This window comes from Manis javanica, chromosome 13, assembly GCF_040802235.1.
Source record: "Manis javanica isolate MJ-LG chromosome 13, MJ_LKY, whole genome shotgun sequence".
Classification (NCBI taxonomy): Eukaryota; Metazoa; Chordata; class Mammalia; order Pholidota; family Manidae; genus Manis; species Manis javanica.
The window spans coordinates 99,238,420-99,255,077 of NC_133168.1; the positions used below are offsets into that span (position 1 = coordinate 99,238,420).

The 16,658-nt window shown below is 66.1% G+C and overlaps 1 protein-coding gene across 3 annotated transcripts in view; it reads right to left on the bottom strand.

The window, feature by feature from the left end:
• The window catches only part of PIP5K1C (phosphatidylinositol-4-phosphate 5-kinase type 1 gamma), a 45,057-nt gene that overhangs the window by 2,822 nt on the left and 25,577 nt on the right, over positions 1-16,658 (bottom strand). For 2 of the 3 annotated variants that reach the window (XM_017653964.3, XM_037018316.2), the window contains exons 6-17: positions 14,105-14,257; positions 12,634-12,933; positions 11,953-12,158; positions 10,766-10,849; positions 9,395-9,443; positions 7,518-7,602; positions 6,150-6,311; positions 5,478-5,616; positions 5,362-5,394; positions 4,406-4,504; positions 3,894-4,011; positions 69-152 (exon numbers count right to left, since the gene is read on the bottom strand). In XM_017653964.3, the coding sequence (XP_017509453.3) occupies positions 69-152; positions 3,894-4,011; positions 4,406-4,504; positions 5,362-5,394; positions 5,478-5,616; positions 6,150-6,311; positions 7,518-7,602; positions 9,395-9,443; positions 10,766-10,849; positions 11,953-12,158; positions 12,634-12,933; positions 14,105-14,257 (1,512 nt within the window). The remainder of the gene's footprint in view (positions 1-68; positions 153-3,893; positions 4,012-4,405; positions 4,505-5,361; positions 5,395-5,477; positions 5,617-6,149; positions 6,312-7,517; positions 7,603-9,394; positions 9,444-10,765; positions 10,850-11,952; positions 12,159-12,633; positions 12,934-14,104; positions 14,258-16,658) is intronic. The other variant, XM_017653966.3, reaches the window with a different exon arrangement.

A 16,658-nucleotide genomic window follows, 5' to 3' on the forward strand; every position in this document is an offset into this window, starting at 1 on the left:
ATCTGGGGGCCACACTGTGGGCCCCCCGCAGCCCCGGCCCTGGCGCCCCGCACTGTGGGCGCACTTACGGTGTCGCTCTCGCCGTCGGAGGCCGGGTGGGCCTGTACGCTATAGTGAAGCGGGGAGTAAACCCAGCTCCTCTCATCGGTGGGCTGCAGGGCGGGCGGACGTGCAGGAAGGGCGGGGTGAGGAGGCGCGTGGCAGAGGCAGCAGGGAGGAAGGAAGAGACAGAAATAAAGGAGGAGGACCCCAACACGGGGCGCGAGGGGGCAGCTCGGCCTCTGCCACCCTCTCCCTGGCAGGACCTGCCCCAGCCCGGACTGCTGGCTGGGTGGGGGCTGGGGGCCGGCCCGGGGTTGAGAAAGGGCAGGTGGGCAGCAGGAAGCGAGAGCTGAGTGGAGGCAGGCAGGGGTGGGGGGCTGCACGTGCTGTCTGTCCTGTCCCCTCCCGGCTGGTCCTCCCGTGGCCCCTGCCCTCCATCCTGGCTTGGCAGCACCCCTGCCCGCCTGCTGTGCGGGCACGAGGACCCTCCACTGGGGCTCCCAGTACGGGGAGGAGCCCAGATCTCAACCACCCGGAAGCCTTTCAGGACTAGAACGTGCAGATCCGCTGGGGGCAGACCGAGGCACCAGCCACCTACGGAGCAGGCGGCAGAGACCTGGCCAGGGAGCAGGCCGGCCTCCCGGCTGTGTCAGTGGGGGGGGTTCGCCATTCCTGGTCGGGCTGGGGGGAGGGCAGACAGTCCCAGCACCACAGCTCCCCAGGGCTCCCCCACCGCCTTCTCCTTCCTGCCTGCTATCTCCCGGGTGCCCCGGCCTGGTCTCCACTCGGGAGAGCTGGGGCCTGAGCACACACCTGCTCTGGCCACGTCCACCCCCGTGTCCTGGGGCCCTATGCCCACCATGGCTGTGACCCAACCAGCCCCCAGCCCCGCCCCCTCCCGGTCCGGTCGCGACAACCAGTCTTGCCTCCTCTGCCGGGCTGGCCTCCCTGCAGCCTCGTGAGGACCAGCATCAGCAGAGCCCTGCTGTCCCACTGCCCCTCAGGGCACCTGCGGACTGTGCCCGCCACTGGCCACTGTGGGCTCCCTGTGCCCACAGGGCCCCACCTCTGGGCCATGACACCTGCCCTCACAGGCCAGACCCCTGGCACCTCATGGCCCACCAGGCTTCTGGGCCCTGCGGGCAGCTGACCCACACGCCCCGGGGGGCCAGGGCTGTACACCCCGAGGGCCATGCCCATCTGCAGACAGGTTCGCACAGAGGCATGTGGGGCAGGACAAGACCCCAGAGTAGGCCCCACCCAGCCCTTCTTCCAACAGTCACAGTGTGACACAACCTGACTATGGGGCAGCAGGCTTGATGCCTGTCCCCTGCCTGCACAGGCACCAGGGGCCCCTCGTGCCCCGCGTCCAGCACAGGGTGGCAGCGGGAGGTGCTCGATGGTGGCAGCTACCATCCAAGGCTCAAGTCCCAGGGGGTGGTGGGCGGCAGGGAACCAGCGCTGAGCTGGCCAAGGACACATAGTTCCGGCCCTGCTGGCCTTGGGTCCGTGCCCACACTGGTCTGGCTCATTTCGCTGCCCCCCTCTCCTGCCATCTGGCCTCATCACCTCTGCTGGCCCCAGGCCAAGACTGCCCTTTCTTTCCCCACCCCTCACACCCGCGTGGTGCCAGGCAGGCCAAGCCCTCTCCAGGGGTCCCCACGGCCCCAGCTCTTGGGCCACCTCTGGGGAGCAGCATCCTCATCTCAGGCAGGAGGAGTGTGGTGGGAGGGGCTGGGGAGGCCCTGCCCACTTTCCGGGTCCACTCAGCAGTGCCCGACGCCCAGTGTCGCTGCGAGCCGCTGAGGGGCCTCACCTCGAGGCCTCAGAAACACTCACTGCAGGCACATGGCCTGCTCTGCTCGTCGAGAGCTGTGTGGCTCTGGGCAGGTTACTTGGCCTCTCTGAGCCCCATTTACCACCCATGACAGTGACCACTGCTGCGTGATATTCACATAGCAAACCAAGCACGGCGGGTGGAAGACACGGGCTGCGTGGGAGTTTGGACCCAGCTATGGTCTAAACCATGCCTCTCGCAGTCTCCCTGGGACCCGAGGCGTCGGTTTCTCCACTTGTGAAATGGGTATGGAGATACCAGCCTCTCCTTCCTGTAGCTGAGATCCCGCCTTTACAGTACCCCTGCTGGCCCATGGCCGCCCCCTTCAGCAGGGCAGATGACCCTGGGGCAGCCACGGGCAGGGAGTCTGAACAAGTGCCTACCCGACTCATTCTGACTTGCTTGGGTGAGGGGCAGAGGTGGCCAGGGCTGGGGTCACATCAGACCCCACGACGGCCACACACCCCGGGCCCGGCCTGCACCTGCAGGCTGGCGACGGCCACCTCAGAGGGAATCGGATGACGTCACCGCAGGGTGCACGACTGACCTCCGGCTCAGTGACTCCCCCGTGTCCCTTCTCAGAGGGAGAGGGATGGCCAGGAGCTGAGGCTCCCCGCTGCCCAGGGGGGTGGGACGGGGGACGGGCTCCCTGGAAGCCTGCTCTGGTCACTTACAGTCCCCGAGGAGCTCAGCATCACGGCTGCAGCCAGCGACACCGGGGACAGTAAGTCCAGCACCTCCCATCGGTGAACTGGGCGGGCAGGGCGGGCGGGGGAGGAAGCCAACAGAGTAGAGGATAAGGCGGCAGGGAGCCGGCGCAGCAGGCAGGAGGGGCAGGGGCGCTGACGGCAGAGCAGAGCTGGGTCTGTGCACGGCAAGATGCCACCGCGGCCGCTGCCTTCCTGCTGCCCGCGGGGCCCAGGCACACAGAGGACGTGGCCCTGGGGCCGCCTCACACAGGGACCCGGAGAACGGGACACAGACCAAGCCCCCGGGGGCGGGGAGATGACGGCAGGTGTGGGGATACACACGGCATGCCCCACACCTACTACTTCTTCAGGCTGCGGTGGGCCTGGACCCGGCAGATGGCTCTACGACGGCAGGAGGTTAGCTGGGAAGCGGGGGCAGCAGCCGGGCCCCAGCTCACCTGCCCCTGGGGCAGAGACAAGATGGGACAGAGAGATGGTCCTGGAAGAGGCTGGGCCGTCACACCCGGCCCTCCACGCTGCAGCTGGGGCCAACTGCCTGGAGTCGGGCCACCCGTGGAAGGCAGCACAGGACCCACTGTCGGGGGCCCATTGCCCGGACTTGCAGGCCCCTGGCCCCCAGCTCACCCAGGCTCCAGGCTCATCCACCCTGCCTGCTGGTGGGAGATGCAGGTGGGAGGCAGCCCCCAGCTCTGTGAGGCTGGTCCCGGGCCCCTTCCTGCGTCAGCAGACCCTGCCTGGAGCAGGGCAGCTGTCCTCAGCCACCGGGCGCAGCAGCGCGATGCCCACCTGCCCGCCACAGGGCCCCTGCTCCCTGAGGGCAGACCCCACCAGACCACATCTGCCACCCAGGGTGACTTGCGTCGCGTGCAGCCATCTTGGCGGCCCTGGGGCTGCCCAAGGAGCAGGGGACCTGGGCCGGGGGCAGTGGGTGGCTGAGGGCTAGAGGACTCCAGCTGCTTCCCAGAGACGCAGGAGGCAGGGCCTGGGCCAGGCCTGGGAGGAGCAGCCTGGCCTGGACGGTGGGCGGCGGTGCACGCCTGCACCACGGGAGTGAACGTGCACAGGTGAGTGCAAGTGGGAGCGTCCAAGAGCTTGTAGGCATGTTGCAGATGACCGCACACGTGTGCCCGAGTGTGGAGTCTGTCCAGGCAGGTGTGCTGGGTCAGCATGAGCGTGTGCAAATGTGGCAGTGTGTGCACATGACATGCGTGCCTTTGTCCAGGTGTGTGTGTGTCGTGAGTGTGTGGTCCTTGTGAGCATATATGGCGAGGGCCTGGTGACAAGAGGCTGCCGGTGGCACTTACAAAGTAAATGTCAGTGGCAGGCGCGTCCTCCTCGTCTGAGGCCTGGCTGGCGGGCTCTGAAGCCTGGCTGGTGGTTTCCACTTCCACGGTGGCTGTGCAGGCTGGGGAAGCGTCGGCACTGGGGACACAGGCGGGACATGGGAGTGCTGGGGGGGAGCCCCGGACGGCAGGCCTCCTCTGCCTCCCGGGCCCATGCCCCAAGGCCCCTGACCCTTCCGCCCTCGGCAGTGGGTCGTCGTGAAGGCAGAAGGCCCAGGAAGCCCAATGAAACCAACACTCCAGAGTCTGCCGGGACCCAGGGGACGGCCTGCCTGCCTGCGCGCTTGCGTGAGCTGTTCCGTCCCATGCTCTGGCCTGGTGCACCTGGCCTCCCCTCACGTACTGCACAACCCTGGGCAGCCCTCTCCTCCTCTGAGCCCCGCCCCCACTCCAGAGCCAGGCCCCATGCGGTCCACTTCCCAGCCTGCCTTGCACAGCTGGCCTGTGACCACCCTCGGTCAGCAGCCACTCACCCTGTGTCCCCCTCAGGAACCACGATCTCCACGCTGCACGTGGGCTCCACCTGCGCTGTGACCTGCTGCAGGTCCTCTGCGGGCACCTCCCCCTGGGGCCTAGAGGCAGCGGGAAGCTGGGCCTCAGTCCCCTCCTCAGGCCCCTCCACCTTCCCGTGCACCTGACCCCACGGGAAGCTGGAGCCCCTGAGCTCCGGCCCACGCCTCACCCCCGTGGCCGTCAGGCCCCCCCGGGGCGGAGGGGCTGTGGACTGGCGCCAGCAGCATCCTCAACAGTATATGTCAGCCTGGATCCTGCCCACCCGCCTGGGGCTGGACTGCGGGGAGGGGGCTCCTGGGGGCTCCAGGGGCCGAGGCCCGACAGAGGGCTCAGAACATTCCAGCAGTCAGGCGTGCAGAATCTCTCTGGATGACGCCAGATAGCAAAAAGGTTGCTGAGGTCGGAGGGAGTGGCTGGACAGAGGAAGATACACTTTCTGGCAAACGTGCTTGGAACCACGAGGCTCTGCAAGTGGCAGGAACGGCCACACAAACATGCTAAGGGAAGAATCCCAGCTCACTGCAGAGCCACAGCTCAGACCACTTGGACAAGCCCAGTGTCCCGAGGGCAGGCTGCAGCCCTCCAGGGAAAGGAAGCATCTGGTGAGGGACCCAGCAGGGGTGGGGGGCGAGCAGAGCCCCTCGCTTGTGTCACCAGCACAGGGGCAAACAGGCCTGTGCAAGGGTTTGCTGCTCGTCCAGGAAATGGCTACAAGAGACAAACCCTGCCAGGGAGCCGCCCCCAGGAGGGGAATGGAGGCGTCTCACTACGCTCCCTTCGGCATCTCTCAGAAGGAAAACAATGAAAAAGAAACAAGGACCAACAGGCAGCCATCGGGGAGGGGTCCTCCAGGTCACCCCAAGTGGTCAGAAGAGGGGCTCTGGGTGGAGAGGAGGGGGCTGCGGGCTCAGCTCACCGGCCATCCTGCCCTGAGGACTGCGTGCGCCGCCTGCCGAGAGACGAACCAGTGAGCAGGGGCGGGAGGCCGAGCCCCTCCCGTTCCTGGGGCGGGTGGGCTCCCGGGCGGCTCACCGGTACCGGGGCTGCTCCGACGTCTCTGAGGGGGAGCGCTCCGGGATGGAGAGGGATGTGGAGGACAGGGTCGTGGCGATGGAAGCCGTGGTGGCCTCCTCGAAGGAGGGCGGGGTGCAGGGCAGGAGGTCGGGCCGGCCTGTGGGGAGGTGGCAGTGGGCGCCTGTGGCTCCACCTTCACCCACGGGCGCCCCGACACTGCCCTTCCCTGGCAGCTTGAGGGCAAACGGGCTCGACTTTCCCCGACACAGGACTTCCCCTCCCCCTCCCTGTGGCCCACATGGTCCTGGCTTGGTGCTGCACCCCCACACCCCGCCCTCCCCTGCCTTACTGCCCCGGCCACGCAGGCCCCTGGCGATCCTCCAACATGCCAGGCCCAGCGCAGCCTCTCCCTAGTGGGTGTCCCCAGCCCATCCCCGAGCTCCTTCCAGAAGGTCAGGCCCAACCCCAGCGAGTGCCTGGTCCTGGAGGTCTTTGCAGCCCTGCTGTGTCGGGGGCTCCCCCCTCCCCGGGGGGCACACTCAGCCCCCCAGCCCTGGGAGCTGCAGATCCCGGGCTGGGGGCTCTGTGTGACTGTGACCAGGCCCCTCCCACCCGCTGGACCCCCGCTGCGGCTTCCGGTGCCCCCTCTGCGGCACCCAGGCCAGCGCCCTCCTGCCCATGCCGGGTCACCTTCGTCCTCCAGCGTGGGGTAGCTGCGGGCCCCCCGCAGGTCGTACTGCACATCCTCCGGCTCGCAGGGGATCTGGCTGGCTGAGAAGGCGGCCGTGGGCCCGAGGGGCTTGACAGCCAGCAAGGCACCACGGCCCTTCTTGGACGGCGACGACTTCAGGGCTGTGGAGGGAGGGTGGCTGGGGCTCGGGGCGCCACCGGGCCCATGGCCACAAGGACACCCAGCCTGCTGCCCTGCCTGCCCCTCACCGGGGAAAGCAATGGCTTCGACGGAACGGAAGGCTGTGGGGCATGCAGGCCTCAGCCCCGCTCCATGCCGTGTGGCCTAAGGAGCATGTATCAGCCTCTTTGGACCTCAGCGTCCCCATCTGCCATCACAGGGTCAAATGAGGCCGGGAACCCCACAGCGCCCTGCACACCAGGCCCGGCTGCCCGGACGTCACCACGCTCTCTCTGTTCCTCCTTGTGGCCTCTGCCCCCGGATGGCCCCCACAGCCTCCAGCACACAGCAGGCGCTCAGCCCTCTGATGCCCGGAGGCCAGCAGGCACCCCGCCACCACACCTGCAGGGGTCCCAGGAAGCGGGGTGCCGGTCACGGTTAACAACCGGCTCTCAGGAGGCAGGGGCTGAACTCGTGCTGCCGCCCCATCCACAACGTCCACATTCCCACCACGGTCCCGGCCAGCGGCTGACAAGGCGTCCCAGCACGTGGGGCTGCACTGGCTCCTCAAGCCGGCTCAGGTGCCCCAGATCCACGCGGCCTGGTCGGGCAGCAGCCCCACCTGCCGGGCCCTGTCGCCCCTGTGGACCAAGGCCGTTGCTGAGCCCTAAGACCCGTATGAGCACCGACTGTATGCCAGACTCAGGCTGGACACCGAGCAAGGGGACACGGCAGCCCAGACCGACAAGCACGCCCACTGGGGCTGGTGGGGGAAACGATGGCTGCTCGGGATCGTGGCTGGGTGTGTACCAGGGCCCCACACAGACACGAGACCTCCCCAGGCCGGGGGCTGCCGCTGCTTGCCCTCTGCCCTCCCTAAGGATGCCTGGCTGAGCTGACGACTGCCCGCCTTGGTGCCCCCACGGGCTTTCCTTGGTGATGGCGCGAGGCTGCAAGCAGCCCCTCCAAGTGCCAGCACTGGGCCAAGCCCCCCCGCCGCGAGTGTAAATACACCTTGCCCTCACAGCTCTGTACAGATGGGGAAACCAAGGCACAGAGAGGTGCTCATGGTCACACAGGCAGGACGAGGCGTTGCTCAGGCCCTGTGCTGTGCCCCGCGTGGGACGGCCACACAGCTGCCCTGGCCCCTGGGCCCACCGCTCTCCAGCCACCTGATCCCTCCTGCCCAAGGGGCCCTGAAAGCTCACAGGAGTTCTTCCGGAAGACCGTGTTGCTCATGAACTTGAAGAAGCGCTCGGCATAGAAGCTGGGTCGGTGGACAGAGACGGTGTCCTAGGAAGAGAAGCGGGGCCGAGGGCAAGGAGGGGGGTGAGCACGGCCAGCCACAACCTCCGTGTCTTGTGTGCCGGCCCAGGGCGAGCACTATGGGGCCCCCGCGGCCCACGTGGAGGGGCGGTGGGCCCACACACTGGGCTTCCAGCAGGACAGCCAGTCGGGAACAGTCGGGAACAGTGGCGGGGGCTGTTTTCATTATAAACCCAGCTGTGTTTTTAATTCTTTGGACCATGGGAATAAAATAGCTACAAGTAAACAAACATCAAAATAAACCGGTGGGAGGCAAAGCAGGGCCCCTGCCTGTTTTTAAGTGGAGTTTAATGGGTGCAGGTGTGATGGCTGAGCGGGGGTGACGGTGGATGCTGGGCCAGGCACACATGGCGGTCCCGGCGCCACCAGTAGGGTGACGCTGGGCCACACTTCGCCCTTTATGGAGCTTCTCTTTCATTTGCGCAACAGGGGGGCGTGACGGGATGTACGCGAGGCCGGCGTTCAGGGGTGCTGGGCCCTACGGCGCAGACTCCTCGCTCGGTCCCGGGTCCATGGCCTCCTGGCAGCAGGGCTGACACTGGGGCCCCATGTCATCCTGTGGGGGCCGTCCCGGGCACTCTGGGTGGCCGAGCAGCCTCCCCGGCCCGCACCTTCCCAATGCCAGTCGAGACACCCATGGACGTCCCCAGAGGTGGCCCAGTGACCTCCCTGTTGCAGTATAACAGGACCCACCTGGACACGCAGCCTCCCAGAATGAAACTACATTTCCCATCCTTGAGCAGGGACAGTGAGAGTCCCCGCAGAGGGCCAGCCCTGGGGCTGTACGGCGACTCACAGGAAGTCCCTGGCGCCCAAGCCCACAGAGCCAGCCCACCTGCCTGCCTGCTTACTGTAGACGGCTGCTCTGACCAAGCTCTGGGGCCCCCTGGAGCTGACACAAATCCGATTTTGGGGGTGACAGCCAGCCTGGTCGGGACTTGACAGCTTTCGCTGGCTGTGGGTTTCTGACAGCGGCAAAGGGCCTCCTGCTGGCCAGCCCACCTGTACCTTTTCAATCCATGTTCAGAAGCTCCAACCTGGACCCTCCAAACGCTCTGAGGGGTGTGGGAGGCTTGCTAGGATCTTGGATTTTACAGACGCAGGCCACAGAGAGCCCTGAGCACTTTAGTAAGAACTGGTTTGAAGGGACCATGGGACAAGAGGCTTGAGGCCTGAGCTGTCTACACAGCTAGACGGGGTCCAAGGGCTGCTTGGGGCCCAAAGGGGGGGCTCTGGCCCCCAGGGGCTGGTCCTCACGGTCCCTAGCATTTAGAAGTGGCCTGCTGGCATTCACACACCCGCAGTGCTCACGGAAAAAGCACGTTTCAGCATTTCTGCTAAAGCCACATCCCCACAGGGCAACATGGGTCAGAGTGCGTGGTGCTGCCCCCTGGGGGTGGCCAGTGCCACGACCCCTCCATGTCACTCATTTACAGAATGTTCTTTGCCTGGCTGGCCTGACTTTCCTGATCTGGCTGACCTCTGGAGTCCTTCCAACTCAGCTTTGGGAGCCCCTCCTCCAGGAAGCCCTCCTGTGCCCCCTCACCAATGGCCTAGGCCCCTCATTGGGGATCCCACAGCTGCTTCAGCTTCCCCGTCTGGGCCCCGACCCCCTGGCCTGTGACTGCAGTCACGGCCACCCCCCCGGACATGGCTCCAGGAAGGGGGAGGTGTCTCTCAGCTCTCTGGCACCTCCGCCTGGACCAGGGACTGGCACGTTTGTGAACTGAGGGGTGGAATGAATGAACGAGGCGCTCACCCCGTCGTGGACGAGAGCCTTCCAGGTGTGCTCCAGCTTCTTGATGAGCCTGCAGAAGGAATGCCCACTGTCAGCCGACCTCCCGGCCCAGGGCTTCTCACCCGGGGCGAGCCTGCCCCCAGGGGACCCTGGGCGACATCTGTGGCCATCGTGACTGCGTGGCCGGGGAGCCCTGGTCTAGAGGAACTGGGGCCACCTCCCTCCTGCCCCCGCTTCCTGCTGGCATCTCCCACCTCCACTGCCCCGGGAGGACCTAAGAAGGGCATGAAGCCCAGCCCTCCGTGGGTGCAGACAGCATGAAGCCTGGCCCTCCGCAGGGACAGATGGCCAGCACCTCCTGGAGCTGGGGCCTGCCCTTCCCCCGCTCAGGGCCCAGGCGGAGCCCACAGCCCCTGCTGGACTTAGAGCCAGGTCTCCACACCACACTGGGGCTGGGGGGAATGTTGCCTCCTCCAGGCAGCTTGCCTGAATGCCCCTGGTGTGCAGGAGGGAAGGGACCCTTCCTCGCCTCGGCACACCCACTATGACACTCCCGGCCCAGGATGAGGCCATGGCTCCCTGCCACGTGCTGTCCTCCCCCGTCCTGCAGCCGGGCCTCTGCAGGATCCCTCGCCACACTGAGAGCTGCCCGTGCCTGCTGAGAGGGAGGTCCCTGCGGCGGGTGAGGCAGCCCCCAGGGGGGAAAAAACGGGCTGCAGACGTTAGCAGTCCGAAGGGCGGGAGCCCATTTTTGTGTTTAAAAAAGGAGGAAACCGAAGAAATCACCCAGAGCCAAGTGGGTGCCCTGGAGGGGGTGGGCGCGGGCAGGAAATGCAGGCTGTATTCTGGAAATCGAACTCACAACACTCATAGTAAAAAACTAACAATGATTAAGGAACGCTCGTTGCCAGAAGGTCACAAAGGATACGGGACGGATAACGAGGTCGCCCATCACCCCGGATTTAAGCCACGGCAGGGCTGTGGCGTCTGTTCCTCAGGCTGTGCCCCACTCGCGTAGGACCACATGGCCGGGCCCCAGTAGTGAGTTCGTTTCTGCGGGCCCCAGGACCTTGCCGAGGACACAGCACTTCGTGGCCAGGACCCCATCCCACTCCACCTGGCCCAGCACTGGGCACTCGGGCTCAGCAGACAGCGCTGGGCGGGCGCTCGGCAGGCAACACCTCCCGCCCTGACCCTGTGCCTCTTGCCGGCCTTGACCTGCCTGCAGAACGGGTCCTCAGGCGTCCCTGGGACAAAACCCGAAGGCGGAATCACCTGGGCGACACCACAACCTCCCGTTAGGGGCCTGGGAGAAGGGCGGCCAAGCAAGAGCCTTCCGGGCGGCCAAGGAAGCCTTGGGAGCAGACAGCGCGCTGCTTTGCGGGCGCCCACCTGTAGGACTGCAGGATGTCGATGATGCCGATGTGCAGCAGCAGACGCTCCCCGCGGCCATTCACGGCAGGGATCCCGCCCATCCTGGAGAGAGGGGCCCAGAGTGCCGTCAGCACCCCGGAGCTGGGCGGGGACTGGCCTGCCAGGAGCCACCACTGCGGCCCAGCCTGCAAAGGGCCTGGGACTCGGGGGACAGGGACGGAGGGAAGAGCAGGCAGGGCTGAAGGACAGGAGGTCCCGACACCTGGGACGCAGGCCTGGGGGGCACCAATCCACAGCTGAAGGCAGCGGCTGCCGAGAAGCCCTGGCTACAGGGCCTGGGTGCACGCACACGCACAGGCAGGCGCACGGGCGCACCCCCTGGGCTCACACGCACACCCCAGGCAGGACCTCAGGGGCCTCCCACTGCAGTCTGGGAGTTACATCGCCTGACTCAGCCCCAGGCCCGCCAGGGCCCGGCCTGGTGTGGATAGTGAGTCCACAAGATTCAGCAGCTGACCCAGTCACCGGGACCCCAGGCCCCCCAGGCCGAGGCCCAGCAGCCTCTGCTCTCGGCACTCCACACCCCGCCGAGCTCACCTGCATGCCCCACCATCCCTCGCTGGGCCCCGCGCAGACCCCAAGAACGCCAACACAGTCTGACAGGGGGCTTAGTTCCCGCTGTTCCCCGGCCCTGGGCCCTGTTCCCCCTCCATCCACGAGGCTGAGGGCCTGACCGTGGCAGCAGGGCTGGGGTCCAACCTCTGGGCCTCTGCCCTCCCAGCTGAAGGTGGGGGACGCCACTCCACTCCCCAGGGCCCATGAGGACCGAACAGTACAGGGCGGCCGAGGGTGTGGGCGGACCCCACAGGGTCAGCACACAGTGCCGAGGGGACAACCCTGATAGCCGTGCATGGTGGCAGTTCCCACCTGGGGTGACTCTGCCCCCAGGGACACCAGGCGGTATCTGGGGACATCTGTGGTTGTCACACTGGCGCCTGGCATCAAAGAGACAGGGGCCGAGGATGCTGCTCAGCCCCCCAGGGGCCAGGCGGCCCCTCAGAGAACCCACCCGATGGCTGTGGTGCTGGGGTGGGGGGAACCCCGCATGCCCGCCTGTCACCTTCCTCACCAGCCACCCTGCCGTTCACACTGGTCAGGGGCCTGGGCAGACGAGAGCTGGGAGCCCCAGCAGCCCCGTCACCTACGTGTCGTCTGCCTCGACGGCTTCCCCGCGCGCAGCGCCACCCTGGATGGACTCCATGGCTGTGGAGTAGAGCGCCTTCTGGCCCAGCGGCCGCTTCTCATCCGCGGTGCTCCGGGCACCCTGGGACCGCTGCTCCCGCTCCTGCTGGTCAAGGTTGTGCACGCCCAGCAGCAGGCTGTAGTCCATGATCTTGAAGCTCTCCAGCACCTGCAGGCAGTGGGGTCAGGAGGGCACAAGCCCTGCCCCCAGCGCCCGCCCCAAACCCAGCAGGGACCCCCAGCTGTGCCTCTGGGCCTGCGCCCACTCAGCTCCCACAGCCACGCGGGATGCCGTCCACACACCCATCTCAGGTGAGGCCAAGGGGCCAGGTCCACGTGGCAGGGAAGGGGAACGGGGTGAGCCTCCAGGGCTGGACGGTGAGGTCCCCTACTGCTGCCCCCCGTGCTCCCACCTGCCCTGGCCCAGTGCCAGTGGAGGAACCAGGCACAGGGGCACCATGAGGCCCCGAGGCCTAGGTCTGGGTGGTTTTCTGAGTTTGCATCAAGTTTTCAAAGGGGCCTGGGGGCCAGGAGAGGCTTGGAGGACCTCAGCAGGCCTTCCAGGTGGAAAGGTGAGGCCCCCAGGCCTGCGCTGGGCCGGGCTCCCCCTGCAGGGGTCGTCAGGGACACACGCGCGGCCTCACCAGGCAGTCCCGCTGCAGCGTCTTGACCAGAGCAGAGAAGGTGTCCGCATCCAGCATGAGCCCCTCGGGCATGTCCTGGATGAAGTCCAGGTCCTTGTAGGTGGGGGCGCTCTTCTCCTTCTCCTTCTTGCTGGCCCGCCGCTTGTATGTGGAGCCCTTGAGGTCGAACTTGAGGTGCATCTTGACCACGCGTGGCAGGATGTTGTTCATCACCACCACACGGATGTTCTTGCCCCCCGACTGCACGCAGTACAGCCCGTAGAACTTGGGCAGCAGCGTCCGTGGGTTCTGGTTGAGGTTCTGGGCGGCGGGGAGGAGGGGAGGCAGTGGGTGGAGAGCCACCCCACCTTGACCCTCAGGAAGGAGGCCACCTCCTCAGGAAGCCCTCCAGGACCGCTCCCTCCTAGGCTGGCTCCTCACTGCCCCCGGCCCCTGCCATTACACCAGGACCCACCTGACCGGGACTTCCGGGAGGGTCTCATTCTACAGGGCCAGGCCCCACAAGAGATGGCCTTCGATAAAGAACCCCGTGGGATGCTCCCAAGGTGACCAGGCCCAACTTCCCACCCGGCCAGAACACATGTCCCACTTCCCCAGCCCACCCTTGGGGAACGTGGGGCGTGACCTCCAGGCACTGTATAGGGCAGGGGTCTGGGGGCCAAATGCAGGCTGCTCATTCTCACATGGCCATGAGCTAAGCATGGTTTTGTTAAGTTGAAAAAAAAACAGGAGAAACAGCATTTGTGCCATGTGACAGTCAGAGAATTCATGCTCAGAGCCGGCAGGCAAGGTTTCATCGGCACCCAGCCACACTGGCCTCACGACCCTCGTGAGCGGTGGAGCTGGGACCGTCTGGCTTCTGAGGCTCAGGACCTTTGCCCTCTGGCTTTCCACGGGAAGTGTGCTGCCCCCGACTCAGGAGCCCGGGCGGCGCCCAGGCGTCACAGAAGTCGCGGTCTGTGCAGAGCCGCCTGCAGGGGCCTGTCCGGACCCCACTGGCACACAGGCGGAGCCACCCAGGTCAGCGGGCACATCAGGACCCCTGCTGGCAGGCCCGGGCCTCAGGGGCTCCTGCTCCGGCCCCCACCCAGGGGCCTGACATGCCCTTCGGGTCCTGAGTCCCACACAGAACAGAAGGCGCCCTGGGCCGCTGGTCCTGTGAGGCGCCAGCTGGCATCCCGGCCCCTCCTCCCCCATGCCTGAGTCACGGCTGCTGAGACACGCGGCCCATGAGCCACGGTTTCTGAGATGGGTGACTCAGGGGCATCGAGGGGTGGGGTTGGGGAGCCAGGCAGGGGCGATGCCCACGTTCCACCCGCCAGGGGACGGCCACCAGGCCCAGGCGGCAGCAACTGCTCCCAGGGGGACCACCCGAGGGGAGCCCGGGGAGGCGTCCGGGAAGGCCTCCTGCGGGCGGTGCCGTGTGTGCCCCCGGGGCCCCGCGGCCTGGGCCGCGGAGCCGCGCCCTCACCATGTAGTAGCCGGGCAGCAGCTTCTGCAGGAACTCGGCCTCCTTGTGCATCACCGTCTTGATGATGAACTCGTCGTCGCTGGTGACGTAGAAGAGGGAGCCGCTGGCGCCGGGGTTGGACAGCTCGATCAGCGGCTCATTGCACAGCGAGTACTGGGGGAGGGGCAGTGGGTGAGTGCGTGGCCGGCAAGACACGTGAGGCTCAGGGAGGCCACAGAGCGAGGATTCAGGCCCCAGGCTGAGCCTGCCGCCCTGGACGGTCTGCAGGGGTGCATCGCCTACCCCGCTAATAAGACACCCACTGGTGCTGGGAGCCGGCGCACCTGGCGGGACTCGCTTCCTGGGCTCCCCTGCAGCTGTGTCTGTGAGTCGTAAGCAGAAGCTGCCAAGTAGGATTTGGGGGAAGACTCCCTGAATAGGGGGCAGACGCCAGTATACCTCCTGTTACTGCTCTTGCCTCCTTTCTGCCTGTTTCCCACCTGGAATGCTGAGGTGACAGCTGGAGCCACGGTAGCCACGCTGGACCATGAGGTGGCCTGTACAATGGAATCCACGCGCCAGGAACGCTGTGTCTCACAGCAGTGTCCAACTGGCCCTCCGTCTCTCCCCACTGACATCTCCCTCACTTACGTGCTTGCTGTCCATCATTCCCACGTGCACTCCCCACCATTAGGCAGTAAGCTCCATGGAGGAAGAAGTTTTCAAGCAATTTTGTTCACTGGGGGGTCCCCAGCACCTATCACAGTACCTGGCATACAGCAGGCAGTCCATTTGTTAAGCAAACGAATGAAAAGCATGGCCTGCAGCCTATCCCTGACTTCAGCTAACAAGCCAATGAAGTACTTTTTTGGGGTTAAGACTATTTGGATTGCGTTTTCTGTCACTTGTACCCCCAAATCCTAAATGAGCACCACCGGCATACGTGGATGAGGCCACAGCACGTACCCCATAGGGCCGAGGGGACCAGCCCACCTGATGGTAAATGCCAGCAAGTATTTGCCGAAAGGTCACATGGACTGTTTAAGTGTAGGACTGGCCAGTGGGTGGACGAGGTACCGGGAAGAGGCAGGGGCGTCCTGCCTCCTGCAGGTGTCACGAATGCTGCCTTATGTGCTGGGGGTGGGGTGAGGGTGCCGCTCAGGATGCTGCAAGATGCCCCTGGGCCACAGCAGCACATGGCAGCCCCGTGCCACCTCCAGGCCCCTGACCCACCGGTGAGGAGGCAGCTGTGATGTGGCTTGGCCCGGAGACCAGGCGCCTGCTACCACCATATGTCGCGGCAGCCCTGAGCTGAGACAGCTCTGCAGACCCGGGGCCCAGCCTGACTCTGCCGGGAGGCCATGGCAGGAGGGAGGCCCTGAGCTCCTGCAGCTGGTGCACCCTGGCTGGAAGTGACCCCGGAAGATCAGGGGCCCCCAGAACCCACAGCCACGATCGTCGCCTTGACCAGGGAAGTGGCAAGTCGCAGCGAACCTGAGCATCAGGGAAGAAGTGGGCCGGGGACATAGCCGGGGTGCGCTCAGCTCTGTACCCAGTGGCTTGCAGACGCCCCCGAGGAGCAGCCGGGTCAGGGATGCAGGACCTGCTCTCATGGGCTCTGGGCTGTTGGTGAGGAGACAGGCAACATGCATGGATCTCTGAGCCAGGCCGGGGTCACAGGCGGACAAGCCCCAGATGTACCCCATGCTCCTCTGGTGCCCAGGGCCGACTGCAGCTGCCAGTCCACATGGGAGCACCCTGGTTTAGGGAAGAAATGGCCCCCTACATCCCTCCTCATGTCCTGCTGTCCTGAGGTTAAAATGGTATTTAACTCCGGCCAGCCCAGGGGTGTCAGGAGCGGTGAGAGTGAGGCCCCAGGAAGCCCCAGGGCTGGGTGCTGGACCCCGTGAAGATGGGGGCCGGGGCCATGGCTGGAGGACAGCAGGGCCCTGAGGAGGCAGAGCGGGCAGGGGGCACTGGATTCAGCTCCGCCCAACACCTCACCCACACCCCATCACCCAGGCCCAGGCAGTCTCAGTGAGGACATGCGAGGCCTCGGCTGAGCTCCAGCCGCGTACGGGGCTTGGACTGTGCGTCAGCCCTGTGAGGATCTGTACTAGAGGGGAAACCGAGGCACGGGGGGGGGAAGAGGCTGGCCTAACTCCCTGGGCCGAGACAGACTCTAACAGGTGGGCCGGCCGCACACACACCCGGTCACCCAGGGCCCTGCTCCTGCTCTGATCGAACTCGAGACGCGGCCCCAGCCGTCTGCGCGGACGCCCCCCACTAGCGGACGTCAGAACAGAGTCCGCACTCCTACAGACAGGGCCGCGGGTTTCTGCTGCCAGCTGTGGGGACCTGGAACCTGGGTCCCGGACATGTTTCTGCAGCAGAGCTGCCGGGCTGCACGCCCAACACCCCCCTGCCCCACGGAGCTGGCGGGACAGAGGCAGTGTGCTCAGGGGGCGGTGATGGGGGCAGGAGGGAGAGCCTCCTGGGGTGGCTTTCAGATGGGTGCTGGGGTCAGACGGCCGGCCTGGGCCAGGGCAAGGGGCACCGTGCGTCCTGGGACTCC